The sequence below is a fragment of the Haemaphysalis longicornis genome, unplaced genomic scaffold (assembly GCF_048455015.1).
Source record: "Haemaphysalis longicornis isolate Haplotype H1 unplaced genomic scaffold, Haemaphysalis longicornis Haplotype H1 scaffold_2, whole genome shotgun sequence".
NCBI classification, from domain to species: Eukaryota; Metazoa; Arthropoda; class Arachnida; order Ixodida; family Ixodidae; genus Haemaphysalis; species Haemaphysalis longicornis.
Genome location: NW_027526295.1, coordinates 124,746,866 through 124,767,197, shown reverse-complemented (window position 1 = coordinate 124,767,197; position 20,332 = coordinate 124,746,866). Strand labels below are relative to the sequence as shown.

Sequence of the window (20,332 nt, the reverse complement as noted above, 5' to 3'; positions counted from 1 at the left end):
TGTTCCAAATGTAAATGAATCTTGAGAAATGATCTGCGCACTTTTATTGTTTGTTTCGTTTTTAACAGTTGATTGATTGATTCAAACCTTTATCGGAGGAAAGGGGGGGCCGGGGGCTGTGCATGGGGGAATGGTAAGTGAAGGGAAGGGGGAATAGCAAAGGTCTTCGTCATACAATTGAATGTCCCCTCTTTGAGCACTCATTTTGCGTCCATGATGTTAATAAAGCTCTTCTCAGGATGGGTAGTCACCCCCAGGCTACACTAATCTCGCAAGGTCGCTCTGTATACCATAATTGCCTAGTGCTTGCAGGAAATCGATGCCACGATTTGGAGGGTGTAGAGTGAAAAGTCCCAACCCTTGTTGTAACAGGCTTCATCCACATTCCGTCCAAAGCCTGTTGTAACAGCATTTAGACTGTTCACAGTTCTTTTAGACCAGACTAAAACCGTAATCGCTGTCACGGTCTGTTGTAACAAGTTTACACTGTACCAAAATATTTGAAGTGTCGCCTGCTTCAAGACCTCTCGACAGATCACTCCCGAATCGGAGAAGCCTTGTCCACGGCCCTGACAGGCAAGGCAAGCGGGGAGAACAGGGAAAAGCAGGCGTCCACCCACCAGGGCCTGCAGTGGGTGGGCCATGAGGGCCTGCAGCACATCCCGGTCCGGCAGCAGCTCCACCAGGGTGGCCCCCTGGCGCGTCACCGCCTGGCACAGGAACACCGCAAAGTAGCGGTGCAGCGGCAGGTGGAACGACACCTGGTACGGGTCCGGCTGCATCGTTGCATTGCACCACAAGGGGGAAAAGGTTTGGAAAAGGGTGTGACTGATCGGTCGGCCACACTCGAGGACGGAACCTGCATTCGCGACAGTGCCTAGAAAGTTATCCCTCATTTGAACCCGTGTAAACAATTGCAAGGCTAGACAGCAATCTTGCTACAGTAAAAACTCCGTTTCAAGAGACACTCAAGGGACCCCGGAAACGTGTCTCTTGTAACCAAAGTCTCTTGTATGCAATGTTGCTAACATGGCGAACATAGGAAGACCAACCACCCCGTTTTCATCCAAATGTCTCTTATAACCAAGTGTCTCTTGTAACAGTGTCTCTTGCAGCGAGGTTTTACTGTACAGCCTGCAAACTGCAGTCATTCTGTTCACACACTGATTTCAAGGAAGAAAAGTTGAGGCTCTTTTTTTGGGCAAAAAAGCAGGTGCTCTCGAGTCATGTTCAGCCACTGAAAATCTTCACTGCTGGAATATCGCTGCCCTCCGAAGGCATTTTTTCATGGCTTAAAGGAGCCATGAAAAGAAAATACAACTTCGTTTAATTTGAAAGAACTAGGATTCAGTATCTCATTCAGCTCCATTAGAGCCCCAAAAGATGGTTTTTTAACGAAAAAAAAAAACAAGTATTTAAAAACATTCAAATTTTGCACCGCAGTGACGCGTTATGAGCGAGAATGACGTCATACGGGTCAACAATATGACATAATTTTCAGTGCCTTAACTGAACGTTGACAATCAAGTGATGCAGTCAAATGGAACTAGAGGCCCCATTACAGACGTCCAGTCATGTGTCGTCGCGACAGGTGTCATCGCACAAACAAGGTTCCGTGACGTCATATAAAAGTTGCGGCAAATTGGCTAGGGGGTCGAGACTGCTTCACACGTTTTCTTTCATATCTCCGTTATTTGTTCGAAGATTGCGATGATTTTCGTATCATTGCTATAGGGACTAAGCAGTCTTTCTAATAAACCCAACTTGTATTTTGTCTTCACAGCACCTTTAAGAGGGGTTTTGTACACATTTCCTTTGACGGTTCTTGCAGCTAGTAAGCTCCGATTACTTATTTTTTTTCCTCCTAATGTTCCTTAACCAAAGGCACAAACTGCTGCAGAGAGCAAGAAATTAAGGGGGGACGTGGCTTTCAAAATCAACTTTTTTATTTCTTTGTGGATTTTGGTGAAAATTGGCACAGCAACTGGAAATGCTTCTGTGATAACACTATAAAAATTTCAAAGTAATATTTTGAAAACTTTTTTATGTATGAAATTTTCTTTTTGTTCCGCTTGTACCGAGCTTGAGCGGCTTATAAAACACGATAGAAAACTTGTTCGAAGTGCTTTGCATTCCCAAATGAATGGACGAGGTCGTGACAGTTTTAGAATTTTTTTTTTACAACACAATGTTTTTTGGTTTTCATTTTTTTAGAGGTTAATGTGCAACAGGCATGTCAACTGTGAATGATTATTTGAATAAAAAATCACAAAAAAACAAATCTGGAAAACCAAAAGTGTCACGACCTGAACAGTTCATCAAGGAATGTAATGCAAGAAACGGAATCAAAATAGACCCAGCGGTCATGAAGAAATCCCTGGTACAAGCGACACAGGTGGCAAAAAAAACTGTTTTGAGAAAACGGCTTCCGAAGTTGCAACATGGGTTTCACATATCAGAAGTCGTCACGGTTGTAGCCTTTCATGTCCTTTTGAACATGGGGCTTCTGGAAGGCCTTGCCTTGAAATTGGAGTGCCTTTTACAGCCTTTCTCTTTCCAGAAAACATCATTTTCAGCTCCTCCGTGAAGAGTACATACCCCCCTTTGCAAACCAAACGGAGGGGAGATGGGTTTCAATGGGCTTTCAATGCAAAGTAGTTTAGTTGGTTGGCTGTATCGCACTGGACAACCTTCTTTTGCAGTGTTGTCACCATGGCAACAAGTTAAGCATTTTTTTTACTTAAATTTGAACATTTTTGGCTTTTTTTATGTTTTATCTTGCCTGGCACAGCAACTTAGTACTCATGTGCAGGTGTTCAGTGCCAAAAGTTTGCATTCCATAAAGATGAAAATGAGCTACTTTGAAGCTTGGTAGAGTATTCTGCATAACTCCCAACTTCAATGCAAGAGCATATTTTTTTACTACTTTTGACATTCAAGGCATCCGATATTTCTCGCAGCACAGCCAGTATGCCCTGAGCAATGGTATCAATAATTTCCCTAAAAAAATCACTGTTAAATGCTGCCACAGTAACGTACATTTTTAACGCAGAGAGCATATTTTTATTCCTATATTACTAACTCAAACCTGTTTGCATGAAAATTACATTACAAGTGCACGGGAAACGTTGCGCAAGAAAGGCGATATAGCTCGCGCGCATCGCAGCGCACGCTTACCGCGACATATCGAACTTTGATTATACCTGATATGGCTGGTCAGGTCACTTTTAAGATTAAATCTAACGTCGCAGGCATTAATTACAACTACTGGCGTTCAATCGTAACCGGTTGCCCAGTCATGTGATGCTCCAATGCGCGTCGGCTATGCCGTGCGCGCCGCAGCATTTGACGCGTCGACCGTTTCTTTCTCAAGGCTAGCGAGCCCAGAGTCAAAACACAGCAATAACTAAGCGTGTAACGCTCGCAAATCCGACTAAAAGTTCACTTCACGAACCGCTATCGCAAGCGCGCACACCGCGTCACCCTCCGGGGTCTGGCGACGGTAGAGTCACGCGCACCACGAAGCGTTCGATGACCTCCGCCTTTCGAGCCACACAACTTCCCGTAATCCGGCTCGTTATCTCTGGCATTCCCATCGCGATAACGTCCGTGTTGAATACCACAGATTGAACAGAAACTCGGCCGAGCGCAGCGGCGAAAATGAACTCAACCCGCTCGCTACGCAGCTCAGGCGGCCGCCATCTTGCGTTGCGCCCGCAACATCCAATCAGGAGGGTCGTTGTTCTGTGCCCCGACTGGGGACCAATAGCGCTTCAGCATCTATTTCTAGCTTCGTTTGTGCGTCGTTTCTTTTCTGCCGTTTGTGCGTTTGTGAATGAACGAAGATAAAAGAGACGAGCAGAACCGGAAAGACGATCGCTCGGCCGATCTAACCATATCAAAATGGCCGCGCCCGGTGGCACCGTTGCGGAGATAGAGCGCTCCGAAAATTGCCGTTTTTTCGCCCTTTTGCGCTGATAGTTTGTCACCGCGCCTGACAAAAGTATTTTTTTATGCCACTTTGCGACGCTTTTCAGCCTAAAAACTTTGCAGACGCACAGAATAGGAAACATAGAAGCCGAATATGTGGGTTTCAAAAAAACGATGTTTTGGTCATTTTTCCGAAGTTGAAAGCCGCGTCCCCCCTTAAAAAGTTTTCCATGGGAGAAAACAACACTCAAAACACAAAACTTTGTACCCTAGCTAACAAATGGTGTTCAGCGTTCCTTATCAACGGTTTGCCTGATTCATATCTGAAGAAACCAGCGCACAAAAACGGGGACAGAAAGAGGAGGAGGAGGACAGCACTTTCCCTGTCCACATTTTTTTCAGGTATGAATACGCAATGACTCACCCATTCGATATTTTGTCCGTCGGATACCGTATTTTCGCCCATATAACCTGCCCCAAAAATGCGAAAATTATGCGGGTGAAGAGGTGCGGATTATATGTGAGGTATTTCGTTTGGCGAGCTTCACCTCAATGCGCATTGGGCCATGATGCCCCAACAGCAGTAATAGCGACTAAGCCACGGTTATCCCATTGACAGTGCTTACTTTGAAGACACAGCTCAACAATATTCCTACCTGGAAAAATCTATGCGGCAAGTCATCTAGTTACGTGGTCAGCTAGGTAAGTTCTTTTGCATAAACAAATGTGTCATGTTGCTTGAGTAGTAGCTTTGGTCCATTCTTTTATGTATAAAATATGCGGGCACCACGCGGGGATATTTTTTTATTCATCGACGGAAAGTGGGGGTGCAAGTTATATCCAGCGGCAGGGGTGGGTTATACGCACGAAAATAAGGTAGTTCAAAATCCTCTCAGCAAAAAAAGGATTAACCGCAAGGGGAGGCCCGGGCCAACAAACCAGCACGAAGACCAGCTTCTGAAATGCTGCCACAATGTGATGGTGGCAGCCAATGACCACAGCTATGGGTCCATTTAGATTTACAAATCTATTTACTAACCTGGTTACTCTGCTGCTGATAAGGCTGTCGGAACTATCGCGTAAGAGGGATACAAATATATACATACCCCTGCACCACAACTGGCTTTGCTCCGCTCTTGCTCTACAACAGCTCATTGTCAAAGACACCGAAAGCACTCCGAGAACACTCACGGCATCAGTGTGTGAGAAGCCGATGCTGTCGAAGAAATCCTCCAGTGCCTCGAGGCAGTGCTCCAGGACATTCTTGGACAGAGGCAGCGTCTCCTGCAACACGGAGGGACAGAGTGAGGGGGAGGAGGAAACAACATCAGCTTCCGCACTCTCTCACTCACCAGCACGAAAAAAAGAAAAAAGTAAAAGAGATGCCATGAGCAACCTTTTTCTTAACTTGTGCACTAACCACGAAAGAATGTAGTTACTTTGGTGCTTGTTCTTTAGAATGGTGTGAATGTTAAAATTTCACATTCAAATCAAATATGTAGCTTCAAATTGCAAAATAACATTGACCACTGAATAAAATTCTGGACAGTGCTACATCTACTTGAAGTTTCAAACAACTTACAAACAAAAAAAATGTCAACTTCGCAAGGAATCCCAAAATTTCGACTTCCCCTACCGAGGTTACCAAAATGCAGCGTTTCAATTCCATTTAAACCGCGGAATTCATATATACCTGCACGCAAAACTGCACTGTTTCGCCCCCCTCCCCCTTCCTTGTAACATTTTGGATGGGTCTGAGGATATAAATATTCTCATTCTCTTTTTGCAAAAAACTGTAGCAGCAGAATCATCATCACTGCAACATGCATCATCGTTATCGCCTGCACTTTACCATCATCATTTTCACCCATGCTGGTCTCGGAAGAGGCCAGGCCACACGCACAGAATAAATTGGGCTTCCGTTGCAGCAAGACGTCTGGCGCTGTCTCTCTTTTGCCTGGCATGCGCTCTACAAAACGTTTATTAAACCAATCTAGGCACAACATGGTGGTTATGTGCAGGAGCAGGTTATACGCAAGAAAGTATGGTACCACCACAGCGGCCCTTGCATGCATTCCAGCCCTCATAGCTGCCCAGGAAATCAGAGAACTGAACTCTCCCTTGGATACTCGAGTGCCGACGCAGCTGAAGTGGCGGACAAGAGGCACCCAATTAAAACAATTGAGAAGAGGGTACAAGAAAAGGCCTCCTGATCCCTGAATACTCAAATATGAATCCAATAGTACCCCTGCAAATAGTCCGAATCATGAATTAAATACCCACTATTCAATTTTTCGAATAGTGGAGTAATTTCCAAATCTGCCTGGCTCAGCAAAAGCGAGATGTTGGCGCAAACAGTAGAATCTTGATGATATGGATCTCGCAGGACCGCAAAAAATATTCGTATCATCCTAAATTCCTATGAACCAACACAGACCAAACAATTGAGCACCAAAAAGGAAGTTTTCGTTTGTTTCTTTTCTTTCTTTCGCATGACGAAATCCGCAATGTTTTTCTGCCCTTTTTTTTAACCTCTATGTCGTAAAAGATTCCTTTCTGGAGCATGTAAAACTTCGGACTCATCTCCTCACTTGCAGTGCCCAAGCTTACTACAAGCTGTACCAGTCAAGACGTGAACCACATGGCGCATTTTTGCAGCTCGCGATTCGTGCGCGTCGGTGTTGCGCAATGATATTTTTACTAGGGATGGGCGAATATAGATTTTGAGGTTCGAAGCGAATTCGAGGCGAATAGTGATTTGGTCGAATAATTTCGAATCGAATAGTTCGAATAGTACACATTGCAAATCACAAAGACAAATGAGCAACTTGTGACCTGACTAATGTACACAATTTTTTCTAATAATTAGAACTCACGTAGGCACAGCATTGTGCAAAACTATTACCAGTTGAACATTTATTGCAAAATCTTACACACAGCTTTCCTTTGCTGTATTCACAAGTTTTCATGAAGAAATGCCTGTTGCGCCACATGCTCTAGGTGCAGCAGTTTCCGCCTGCTGCTCATTCATAGAGTTCCTGTATATAGCTCCCGCAGGGAGCTAAGAGTTGCGCAACCGACCGCCATCTTTGTTATCCGGATTGCTGCGGGAAAGCCGCCCGTCGCGGGTGAAGGAGCCTCGCCGCCACGCTTCCGACGGCGGCCGACGCGCGGTGGGGGCGCTTCGGTCGGCGGCGCCTCACGCTTCTGCTGCTGCTGTTCCTGGGCGGGGCGTGGTGCCGCCCACGTCGGCGGCTGCGGCGCAGCCGTAGTGGGAGCTTCTCTGCGCGGCGTGGATAACCGGAGTGTCGCAATCACGGCGGCGCGTGGAAAAGGGTCGCGCGACTCTTAGCTCCCTGCGGGAGCTATATACGGGAACTCTACTCATTCACAAGTTTAAGCGCCGCCTAGGAGCTCCGCTAAAAAAAGAAGTATTGTAGCCACTAGTATCCTCGGCCGTAGCCAAGCAAAGCGCAAGTGGCTGGCCGCCATTTTGAATAGGCTCGCTTAGTGCGGCGTACCCATAGGCGTACTGCCGCACTGAGCGAGCCTATTCAAAATGGCGGCATGCCTATTCAAAATGGCGGCCTGTACAAGTCTGCTGGCTTGGTGCCGCTATGTTCGGAGCGGTGTCGTTTCAGTGCCGCCTTTTTTTTTAACCTAATGTGTGCTGGCGGCCGAGAGCTTCGTCGAACCTCTAGGCAAGGCAGCAACTCGGCAGTGCCGGCACTGATAATAGAAATGTCCGCGTTGGTGGGTCTTGAGCCAAGCCTGGGGTAACTCTCGGAAAGCTTGACCGAAAAGCTTGGCTTTTAGCTGCCTATTCGGGAGCATCGAATAATTCGAAAATATCGAATACCTGCATTCGGATCGAAGCGAATAACGAATAGAGAGCTATTCGATCAAATATTAGACAATACCGAATATTCGCCCATCCCCAATTTTTACGCCTGCATCGACGATTTCGCGCCCGCTGCAGCTTCTACCTCGGTCAGAAAATGAGGCGCGACGCGCGGTAGTGGGAGTGGGTAGAGCCTGATGATTTGCACCAATGGGGGAGGTGCGCTCCTCATGGTGGCAGTTTCGAAGCGCTCGAGAGTTGAGACAGCCGGCTGGCTCCACCGGAGATGTTTAGGCTTATACCACCCTGGCAGATATTTCATGGTCGCTTTCACTAGCAGGGCAGATGATGTTTTATAGTACCGTTTTCGCTCACATTATCAGCTCCTTTACTGCACAAGAAACTTTGTCGTGTGTGCCTTGAGCAGCATTTTAAAGAGCAGTTAGAATCGGTCACTTGAGCACCCAGCACCACTAAGTGGCCGCCGCCGCCATTTTGACGCCGCCAGTTGCGCTGTGCGCAGCGTGCGGATGGTTCTGCGGCGGCGTCAGAGCGCCTGTGGCGTGCGCGCCATGTTTTTCCAAGCAGAAAACAAAAGCCTGGCTGCCCCTGGAGAAAGAGTGATAAAGAGGGGAGAGAGCGCTCGTACGTATCATCCGCCAGGCCGCGCAGGACCGTTCGTAATAGCTGAAATTTTGCCCATTACAAGCAATGCAACTTCGCCAGGGCTTCCCGGAAATTCGTAACATGCTGATATTTGTATCACCCAGAATCGTATCATCGAGATTCCACTGTACTAATGCACTGCTACTGTTGCACATTCTGCTCATTTCTGTCTACTTGGCAAGCTTCATTCAAATCGCGCTTTCGACGAGCGTGCCCACTGGAGGCCATAAATTTTCTCATGCAGCAAGGAGTAGTTTGCGATCGCACCAATGAGGTCACAGTCAACTCTGGCGGCCATTTCGAATTCTGAAACCGGACATCAAAGGAGCCCTAAACAGGGTTCCGAAGGCTGCGATTTTATGCAGGCTATTATCCAGGGAACACGCTCCCGCAAAAATTTGATTGATTGATTGTACATTTTAGCGTGCCGACGCAACGCAGGTGATGAGGTGCGCCTAGTGGAGGGCTCCGGATTAATTTTGACTACTGGGAACCTTTAACATAAAGTATACACACAGGCGTTTTTACTCTTCCCCTCCATCAGAAAAATGGCCGCAGCGACCGCGAATCGAACTCCCACAAAACAAAAAAAAAACAAAAAAAACACGGGAAAGTTCTCAAAAATCGGCCATCTATAAGGCCTGCAGCTTTCGCTCTTTCCTCGTGCCTCAAAGCACTGTGGACGCTATGAGCTGACCAGCTCTAAACAAGATAACCTAGAGACACCGGTCAAGGCACTTGCGTTATGAGGCATGCACAGCCATTGGCGCAGCTCGACAGTACGTCACGTTTTTTTTAGCAGCCGACGGACGCGCATGCTCCGCCCACTACTGGCTGCGCCAAGCGAGGGCCGCCACCGTCCGCCATCGGTCCGTCAACAGAAATGGGGGCCTCACCTCATCGCGGAGGTGCGAGATGAGTGCCCACAGGGGCGTGGCAGAGGCCTCGAGCTCGGCCGAGAAGGCTGCGTAGTATGTGTTGGGCTCAAACTCGATGTGCTGCGTGAGCTCTCGCTGGTTCACGTTCATCCCTGCACAGAAGGGAAAACACACAATCAGCGACCACGGCCGAGACTGGGCGCTAACCGACGCTAACCCTTCCGGCTTCCTTGCCTACGATCACAGGCTTGCCCAGTGAGACAGGTCATTTTCCCATTTTGCATACCTGACAGGCTTTCTCGAGCAAAGGGTAATCGCCGCGTTTTTCTTTCTCACTCAGTGACAGCTTTACCACAAGGGGATGCACCCTCGTCACAATTACTGAAGTTACAGGGTGCTGCGTGAAGGTTGGGTGTGTTACGTGAACGATTTACACTCGTCGTTGACATGTTTTTCCTACCCCTTCCACCGACGCGTCAGCCTTCATCTGAATGTCTTCGATGCATCCAAGTGATACCTTCGAGTAGTGGGGTGGGCTTGTGCCAACAATGGCATCACTCCGCACATCAGGATCCATAGGTATGTTCATAGCCTAGAAATAACAGCACCATTTGTAACGCAGTGAGTGGCCAGTTGCTTAGTGGGGCCTGGAGCATGAAGAGCTAAGCATTATCAGTAAGTACTCCAGCTCAAAAGACTAAACGGCCAACACAATCCGCAAAGAAGTTGGTGTGCATTTTTGAACAGCGCAACCTATTGTCAGGAAGCCAAAGATGACGCACTTGCTTCGAAGGAAAAACAAGCTTATTGGAGAGAACTTGTGCTCCCCTAACAACTAAAAAAAAAAAATAAACACGCGGCGAAGCAGCAGTCAACAAAGTGGCACGCGCAGGAGAGTGTCGGCGAATCGAATGCCGCGGCGTCCGCTTTGCGGGCATTTATCTTTAGGCGCGGGTGTTCCTGGAACCATCGAATTACATCGAGAACACTGTAGATCAAAAAATTACTCCCACCTCCCCTCGCGGGAACCCCTGTGTAGATGCGACGCATAGGGGGTTCCGTTGTTGTTTCTGTTAGGTTGATTCTCCCATCGCGTGAAACGTGCCGTGAACCCCCTGCCGCGGCTATGACGCAACGTGGCGCGGCTATGACGCAACACAATCCAACACAATCCACTTTAATCCAATCCAATCCAAATCCAATCCAAGCCAAGCCAATCGAATCCAATCCAATGCCCCTCGCGAGAGAGTGTTCGCTATCGGAGAGGAGAGGGGGTGAGCGGCGGAGAGCGCAGCTCGCGTGGCAAGGAGAATGGGGGAGGGGTGTGGACGGACAACAACGCCGTATGGAGGGACAAGGAGAGTGAATGAGATGCCGTCGCATCTAAAAAGACTATTCTAGGCTAGCGATGTTAGGGCAAAACATTCTCCCAATCAAATGAGATAACCCGTGCGGCATAAGAAAGAAAGAATGGAATACGCGCTTCACTTGGGACACAGATAACACAGCCTGGCGCAGCTGGGCGGTAAAAACAGTACAAATAACCAAATCCAAAGCATAGTTTGCGGCAATATTTTTGCATGTGCAACTAGCGGAAATAACTAGCTATGCATTTCCTTTGCACATTTGTGCTTGCTTAGTTTGTTCTTGATGATACTATTGTCACCAAGCCAGGGATGACCCGAAATTCTCATACTCAATAACGTTTAGTGAAGTGAATTTGTGTGCTCCGACAAACTATTGCAAGAACACAGGTCAGAGGAGCATTCAAGCAGAGTGATCCGCGCAGTCAACTCACAGACAAAATCAGAAACTGCAAAATTTGGCCCATATCTCAGAGCACAGTCCATTTTAGAACCATCCCATCAAAACAACGACATGGTCGAACAAACCAGACCGACCTACTAGCTACTATTTTTCCTCGTCGCACAAGACAACTGGGCAGGTCTTGACACCGAAAGGAATGAGTGGATGCTCCATAAATAAAGGACAAGACTGGCTTTAGAGACAATGAATCGCTCTTATTCAGCTATCTCCGTTCGTGAAAAGTGAGGATCAAATGCAGTGCTAGTCAGTGCAGCGGCATTAGATACAACTAAGACATGGTCTGCAATAGTTGTTTCATTCGTTTAGCGGGTGATGTACTTAGTCTTTGCCAATTCACCAGGGAGCATACTCATATGCTTAGGCTTGATTTGAGTGTTTAGATTAGTTTCTTTTTTTACCACAGTTTCAGAAAAAATATTACAGTACGCGATGGTTTGTAATCGCGTACCAGTGAGCAAGACCAGCAGCCACAAGGAAAAGGTTTTTTTGCGTTTCCTGATGATACGACATGCGAGCATAAGCTGAAGGAGATACCCTTGCAATAACTGTGGTTCTTACCACTGGCGTCGTGCCAGGGGTAGACTCATGGGGCCTGTAAGCCACCTTCAAGGAGTGTTACACCTGAGGCTCTTATTCTAGTGAAGGTGCCACAGTTGTTGGAGGAGTTGGAGCCTCAAGTGCTCATTCTGAAGGCGAGAATACCGCACTTACACGATTCTAACGCGCACTTTTTTTCCGGAAAAACAGGCCGAAAAATAAATCGCATGCGCGTTAGAATCGGATACAAAACCGAAACTGCCGAAACAGCGGAAATTTCGTCCCACCCATTGCCATCGCCATCTCATGATGGCGCCAAAGCTTTTAGCGACGATTTTTCGGACACAGGAAGCTTAGGCACCTAGGCATGGCCTAGGCTTTTCTATCGGCGTTCACACAAATCGTCAAATTGTTCAACTTCCGCGCTTGATAACAGCAATGGCAGCAGCGGCAACGACAGTGTGCCGCTTCCACGAGGGGCTTACGAGCGGCTCTCACGCATTCCAAACGAACGGTCGGCTGAAGCATGCGCCTATGGAGAAGCTCGCGAGATGGGCGTGCAAAGCGTGAGCCACGATCCCATCGATTATGGTTGAACATTCGTTTAGAAGTGTGGCATCGCAAACGCGCTTGACGGCACCAAGGACGAGGTGTTGTAGTCAGCGGAAAGCAGCAAGGAGCTCTCGGAGAGCACGAGGAGTAAGATGAGCGAGATTACTTGGGGAAATAAATCGCCCGTTTCTCTCGCATTCGTTTTTCTGGGTCACAAAGTTCCGTGCGCGTTATAATCGGAGGTGCAAGTTTTTTCGGTTTTCTTGCCAGAAAAATCGGGTGCGCGTTAGAATCGGTAACGCGTTAGAATCGGTGGTACGTTAGAATCGGGTAAGTACGGTAATTTTTTTGTTTTTCTTTTTTTTCATGCAAAAAAAATTGTGTTACTGCCACACACAAAATGGCCCTTTTGGAGCTAAATTCCTGAAGCCCTTGTGCAAGCAGAAAGACAGAACTGTATGCACAACCGAAGTTTGTTATCCTTAAATAAGCCAAAGTTATGATGTTTTGGAAACTTTGAAAGAAAAAAAATTGTCAAGAATAAAACACGATATTCAAACAGACAATATGATACCAGCGTAGTTTTGGGTGTTCGTACAGCTAAGGGCCAAATCTGGCCTGACCTGTACATTGGAGCTACTGATTGCCACAAAGGTACTAATCAGTAGTAGTCGGTGCTGATTGGTACAACAGCTGCACTCTGTGCCGGCAGACACAAACACCGCTGTGGACGAAGCGAAGCTGATGAAGTTGAGGATTGAATTCAGTGCCACCTGATGGCATGCACTGTCCCCACCTAGCATCCTTTGGCGCACTGGTTCCCATAGGCGCTAACTGCAGGTCACCACCAATGCAGCTGGTCGTGGTACAGGATAGCATGGCTGTGCATGGCTAGGCACTGGCAATCACGGAGTTTCGTACTAATATGTACCAGAAGGACAGCTGTTGCTGCAATTGTGCTCCATCGTGGGCGCTGCCATAACACCTAGCAACGTTCCTCTCGTACTTGCCTTGGCTAGCCACATGGCCTCTTTTCACACCTAAGACAAAATCAACAAAAAATAACAAATTTTTTGGCCGGTTTGCCTTGTATGAAGCTTGTGAATGATGCCCAGCGAATAAATCTCTTGGAGAGCCATATATCTCTAATAATTAAACAATGTTAAATAACAGTTTACAATAACATTGTTGCTTTTTGCAGCCACAGGCAATGTTTCAGCCTGTCCGTGGCCCACACCAAGGACACACGGGACGTTCTTACTACCTGGTCCATGATGGCAGGCTTGCTGCAGCACAGCTCGCCTAGACGGTGGTGCCACATTTCCCTCTAGTACACATTAGCATGAAAGTATGCTAGCAATGGCGTCTTTTCTCCAACACACTAGGATGTGACCTGTGGAGGCCTTACTTAACTAAGGGAGCCACGAAGACGAAATAAAGCTTGCTCCATTAAAAACACTGCATCGTCTCAATAACATTGATACCAATTTCATCGCTAACTTCACACAAATAATCGAGATATTAAAAAAAACACACGAAGCGCGACCCTCCAACGACTTTCTGGCGGTTTCTCTATGCCACAGAACCTTGTTTGTGCAACTGGCACCCGCCGACCAAAGCCAGTGCCAAGAAACATGACTGGGAAATTGTAATAGGGCCTCTACTTCCGCTTAATCACAACCCTTAAACGTGGATGTGCAACAAACACACTGAAGATAACATTTTTAGTGCTGGCCCACATTATGTCATTCCTACCCATTTCGCGTCACTGTAGCGGGAAATTTGAAAATTTTTCCATATTACTGCGATGCAGTATACCTCTAATCAGCCAAGGAAATTTTTGTGTCCACATCAGCAGAAAACTCCCCGGCTACTACTGGCTACACAAAGAAACATCCCAGGCTTCTATTGGCTACTGGCTCCACCCAGGCGACACAAACAAACTACTGGCACCGCCAGGGGTAGAATTTGGGCCTGAACAGAAGCAAAGTGAGAGTCTGTCATCTTGCCAATTAAGCTACACCCACACGTGGAGACGGGGAGACAGACGGTGGTTTGGATTCAGCGCCTGAGGAGGGGGAGGGTGCTTTTTGATGGCGGCGCACGAGCCAAGATTGAGGGGGAGGCAGTGAGAGAGATGACACCATAGCAATGCGTGCCACCCTCCTCCTCCCCCTTCGAAAGACACTCCTCTCAGTTTTCTTTCTGCCGACGCTGCTGCACTTGGGACACCGCCCCCGCGAATCCCAGATAACGGCTGGCAGAGTCTCTAGCTTCACTCTTTGCAGAGCCATGTGTGTGAATTCAAGCGACGCCGTGTGGGTAATCGTTGCAAGTGTCGTTCACACCTCCGCAGTCCAACCACCTTCACAGCGAGGATCGGAGCCAATATTTTAGGTGCAGAGTACCTTAGGACCACACAATGTCCGTCCGTGTCCGTGTGCATAACATCGAATGACGGTCGGGGTGCAACTTGGATGTCATTTTGAGTCCCCGTACTCTGCACCCTCGCCATCATCCATGGAGTGGAGATGCGGCCATTTTTTCTTGAATTTTTTTTCGGTAAAAGAACATCATTTGTGGCTGGATTGGAGCTCAGTGATTTACCAGGGGCTAGTAGTGTACCTTCAAACTAAGAAAGTTTGCCCTTCGCTTTCACAGCCCCCTCAATTAATAAGGCACCGCGGGTGCAGAGGGGAAGAGAGCGGAAGAGGAAAAGGAGCGGGGCAAGCGACGCACCCTGGAACATGGAGAGCAGGGAGAACCACATGTCCAGGAGGCGGGCGTCGTTGAGGAACTCCATGGCGACGGGCCGGTGGGTGAGGATGTTGTTGAGGTCGCTCACCAGGGGCCAGTAGCAGTGGTCCTTGGCGATGCGGTGGCCGCAGTTGAGCACGTAGTGGAAGTTGCGCTTGCCCAGGCCGCTGCTCTCGCTGGGCCAGCCGGCCGACCGCAGGGCACTCGGGTGCACGATGTAGATCATCATGGCGCGCAGGCTGATCACCATGACGTGCAGCAGGTGCTCGCGGCGCGTCATGCGCAGCGACAGGGCCTCGTTGGAGAAGAGCTGCACGCTCACGTGCACCACCCGGTTGGACAGGGTCTCCGAGTCCGACGACTGCGTCAGCATGTGGCTGATGCGGCTGTAGTGCTGCACGAAGGTCTGCGTGAAGGCCTCCTGCGAGGAGGCGGGGGGAGCAGTTTGTCTCGGCTTCGACGAACTGCTATATTAAAGTGCTGGAAGCATCAGGGAGAGCGAGAGATGCTGATCTTTCCACCTACATGATGACAGGCACTACACTAATGCTTCCAACACCAGAAGAAGAAAACACCGAAACACGCAAGTGTCCCAAGTTTCACTTCACTTCATTTATTAGGCATTACACAAAGGAGGTGAGCCAAATACATATAGGGGAGACAGTGAGTAATTATAAGATAAACACAACCGCAATCAAGAAATTACAGTGACAAACATGCATCAGTCAGCACAACTAACCAAAAAAAAAGGGCAAATAAGAGAACTAATACCGAATACACAGGTTCAGTTGCAAGACTAAAAAAACAACACAGAAAAACAAAAGACAAGCAAGACCAGTAAGGCGTATGAATCAGCACTTATGTCCGTAGTTGTATCGAAGGCTAAGTTCTAAGCCTTTAACGGAAGGCTTTAATTCCCCTGTGCTGCGAACTGGTTAAACACCTACACAATTTCAAATAATGTGCGATGAATAAGTTTCTGTATTATGTACAACCTTAGGTCACATAACAGCTGCACTCGTGTTAGTGATGCCATCACACGAGCCCGGTGTCGCTGTTCCCCACAACGCCCAGGCTGGCCGCAGCATCAAGCAGCAGCCAGCGAAAGAGAGAGCCAGAGGAGAGGGGGGCCCCACCTTGTAGTTGTTGTCCGGCAGCATGTTGAGCAGGAAGCAGACCAGCTTCTGGGGGAACTCAAACTTGACCATCCAGAAGACCAGCTCCTCCAGGAAGCTGTTGTGGACCAGCACGGGCTGCAGCGAGGCGATCTCTGCGACAAGGACAGACCAAGAGGCAACAAGAGTGAGGGGCGCGGTGCCGCTCGGCAGTCACAGGGCGTCTGCAGCGCAGGCAAAAACCAAGGCCACCCTGTGCCAGGCAACACAGAAGCAGCAGGCTCGTCTACACTAAATTATCAGGGGGGTTGACCGGCCCCCCAAGCTAGTCAAACGTTTCGCTTTCACCGTCAATACACTGTCCGGCAAAATCCTGTGAGAATCGCAGCAAACGCTCGTCATGCCACAACTACTCACAAGTGCCCTGTGGGGAAGCATGCCTTCGAAAAGTCTGAAAGTATGGAGTGCAAGACCGTTCGAAGCGCAAAAAATAAACTAGGGACGACAAGAGGGCACAGGGACACGCGCTACTTCCAACTAAGATTTATTAAGAAAAGAAGGCATATATATACACAAAAATCGTGCGCACACCGGTACATTCTTGAGGTCACGCCACGCACACCCAATACACGCATGATAAAATCTGAATACGATAAAACAACGATAAAACAACGTCCCTAGTTTATGTTTTGCGCTTCGAACAGTCTTGCAATGGAATACCAACTTGCCCAGAAGTCCGCCTTAATCAGTATGGAGAGATTGCTTTTTACAAGAACTTGGTACTTGATACCGATATTTGTGGTCCCAAATGCGCGTAGTATCATGTAACTTCCACATGAGTTCGGTATATGTGAAGGCATGAGGACACCTACGCACATTTTATGGGATCTGGATGCGCAAGGGTGAATGTCCAGATGAATGCCCGAGACAACCCCGCTTCCTACCTGGCATCATTGAAGGACAGATGCTTTGCTCTGCGATCTGTCTGTGCACCCATTGGACGCAGATCGAAACCATTCGAAAGCGCACACTCGTTCCTACCACCGTGTGATGGGAGAGGTGACGACTGTGGTGAACTTCGCTGTTTGTTTGTTCGCTCGTTTGGCTGCATCGTCCCGCGCCCTTCACCTGCACTGTACAGGTGTGGTCGCTACTGCCGAGTTTAACCCTGTGCTGCGGAACACCTTGCGCTACGGAACACTTCCTGAGGTGTTTTGCTGCCCCAAACCCTAACGCCAACACCAGCTTTTTCACTGAATAGGCAATTACGCTTTTGCATTTGCATCCGTGTCGAGTATATTGGTGTTTGAGGACCACTCGTGTATTTGGCCTGGTCAATACGATGAAAGAAGTTCATACACTCTTTACTATCTTTAAACATGGTCCAATTACTCGGCTGGACTGTCAAGACAAAGCACTGACTTGCTGGTGCGACCAAAGCCAACTGAAAAATGTTCCGCACTACAGCGGTTCGTCGTCCCCACGTTTGGTAGTCCAGGGAGGGTAGCAGCACTATATGCAGGCCCAAGAGTTCCAGCTAGTCGGGTGGGAGCCCAAGCGGGGGAGAATGCTGGCAAGCGCCACGGTCAAGCTTTTTGGCCATGCAAGTACTAGTAGCACTGCGTGCGCCCCTGCCACCGCTGGAGGCCGGCTCACCTTTGAACATCTTGTACTCAGAGACTGCAACAGAAGCGGGAGTTGCACCCTGTCAGTCCGAAGACACATGCCCTTTCCCTCCAAACTTTTAAAGAAATCAACACGTACAAGTCAGTGTACGCTTAAGATGACGATGATGGTGGCACAAGGGCTACTAGGCCAAAGAGCGCCAGCCAAACAAGAATGATGTTGGATCTCTGGCGAGTTGCATGCACCGTGTCTTGGCTAAAAGATGGGCATGTAAAATTGCTGCACAGGGCTACTGTACGCTTCAGACTACTGAACCGCTTTCCCTGCTACTTTTGGGGAGTGACCAATGGTATGACATCAAAGCAGTGTCATAGCCTTGCACACTAGCTGGCAGGAGCACTGGGGCTCTTGCCGTGGACCGTCCAAGAATCTGTGGCACGAACTAGGCCAGCTGAGTTGTCCGTTCTGGCCACTGTTCACCAAGACGCTCAAGCGGCATCACAAAACAGAGCAGCTTGCCAGCAATGATAGCGCTAACCTATACCTAAACCAACATTGCGAATTTCAGCCACACTACGTCCACTTTGCATGATGTCCACAGCTTTGCTGCCTACCCAATAGCGAAAAGGTCGTGGCCTGAGAACTAGCCGCTCACTTAATGGAGTTTTTGGGAGTTGGGTTGTTTTGCCTGCCACGGGCATTGGCGTGCCAGCAATTGAGTGCCGAGCTTGCACAAAGCAGCAAACGCTCACGCCAGTGGGCTGAAGCTGCAAGTGCAGTGTAGAAATACATATGTTGCGGCAGGCACTTGTAAATCGAGCAAGTTCCATAAATCACGGCAATGACTTGGCTAACAGAGCCCCCCCTAAATGCCCTGCAAGCAAGCGCAAGCAACAAAACACTGAGACACCTGATTTTAGAAACAGTAACGTGTGTCTCCCAAGGATGTTGCTCTGTTCAGTCTGTGTACCTTTTCATGAAAACATTTGGTGCAAAGCAAGTGAAGTATCAAATGTCTTTCCATCCCCCCTGGTTATTCTGTGTTTGATTGCTTACATAAACAAAACTGTACTCGCCATTTTGATGTAGACACAGCCCACGCCTAAAATTTTAAAACGTTTCTTGTTTATTTCCTGCATTTAACACCAGGTGGATCAGAAGATACCAAAGCCAGAAAAGCTGAAGCATCTGTGCGCATGATCACTTTCCCTTTTTTGGAGGAGCTGTTGCACTCTGCCCAAACCCCTTTCAGAGATAGAAAACTGCCAATAGTTTCATAAAAATTTAGTTACTGCTTTTTGTCCACCCACCTTTTGCAGTGACCACTGTCTGTAGCAACTCAGTGCAAGGCAAACCAAAAGTATCTGCCATTACACGTTTGTACAGGCCCACTTCAAAAGAGCATGAAAAAAATGCCTTCCAGACTGTTCCCTGTCTCTACACCGTCCTCGCTTGCCTATGCCAGACTCGAGACCTCTCCTCAGTGACGTCTCACCATTGTACTCGGGAGGGCACTCCCAGTTGCGGAGGTTGCGCTTGGCCTCCTCGTAGCACTCGGCGTTGTGGCGCAGGAAGGTTGCCATCGCCTTGTCTTCCACGTCCAAGGCAGCCGCGCAGGTAAGCGTGCGGTAGCCCAGGGGGTTGGTGAGTGCGTGGGTCATCACCTGCCGCATGACGGCACCCATCTCGCTCAGCTGGTGCAGCATAGTCAGGAAGGCGTCTGCCTCCTGCACCGCTTTCTGGCCCACACTCCCTGAAATGAACAGCAGGGGCCACAGTTCGCAGCCTTGAGGGCTCCTTCTGGCTAAAAAAGGGGGCATCGTACGCAAAAACAGTGCGCCGAACAGAAACTGCATAGAGTGTTTGCATAGGGTGTTTCCATGGGGCGTTTGCTAGGCAATGCATTCCATAGCAAAACTTTTAGTTTTCCCGAGTAAAATTTAAAAATGCAGAAAATTCCCCAGCATTTCCCCACATTTCTTCTGTACTCACCAAGTAACCTGAGAGTTCTTTGTTTAACCAGGTTTGCAGCCCCCATGTAAACTGCACAAACAGTTCATCACTACACCATCATACAGACGGTGCCCCTATTTGCCAACTCACTTCTCTCCTTCGGTATGTTTTTGTTGCATGTGTGCCACAATTAAAGTGCATTAATGACGACCCGCACGAATAATTCCAAATGTCACCTAATTTATTAAAGCTCCTCTTCATTTGTTTCAGCCATACAAGTTCCAACAGGAACCCTTTTAAGAGCAACACTCGAAACAACTCCCACGTGCTTTCTCCACGCCTTCCTGACTTTAATAAACACTCCACTATCCACTTAACGAAGTCTTTTTAAGCCCCTTTACACACAAAAATGTACGCACGAAACAAAGAAAAGCAGCGGCGACAGGGAGTCTCCCTGGGGCGTACCCTCCTCACCAGCGTCGATGCTGTCGCTGTGCTGGCGCAGGTGCTGCACCAGCCGCAGGATTACCCGGGGCATCATGGACTCAGCCACGCACAGAAGGTCAGGGGGCGCCGGGGGCTTGCCCACCTGGGCCTTGGGGCCGTGCCGGTGGCAGAACCTGGGCGCATGACCCGTGACCCCACGGCCC

The 20,332-nt window shown here is 48.5% G+C and overlaps 1 protein-coding gene across 4 annotated transcripts in view; it reads right to left on the bottom strand.

Annotated features, from left to right (window-relative positions):
* The window catches only part of Ubr3 (Ubr3 ubiquitin ligase), a 167,232-nt gene that overhangs the window by 97,625 nt on the left and 49,275 nt on the right, over positions 1-20,332 (bottom strand). For 3 of the 4 annotated variants that reach the window (XM_077698229.1, XM_077698228.1, XM_077698226.1), the window contains exons 3-9: positions 20,148-20,302; positions 19,225-19,482; positions 16,125-16,258; positions 14,971-15,409; positions 9,334-9,467; positions 5,122-5,214; positions 621-776 (exon numbers count right to left, since the gene is read on the bottom strand). In XM_077698229.1, the coding sequence (XP_077554355.1) occupies positions 621-776; positions 5,122-5,214; positions 9,334-9,467; positions 14,971-15,409; positions 16,125-16,258; positions 19,225-19,482; positions 20,148-20,302 (1,369 nt within the window). The remainder of the gene's footprint in view (positions 1-620; positions 777-5,121; positions 5,215-9,333; positions 9,468-14,970; positions 15,410-16,124; positions 16,259-19,224; positions 19,483-20,147; positions 20,303-20,332) is intronic. The other variant, XM_077698227.1, reaches the window with a different exon arrangement.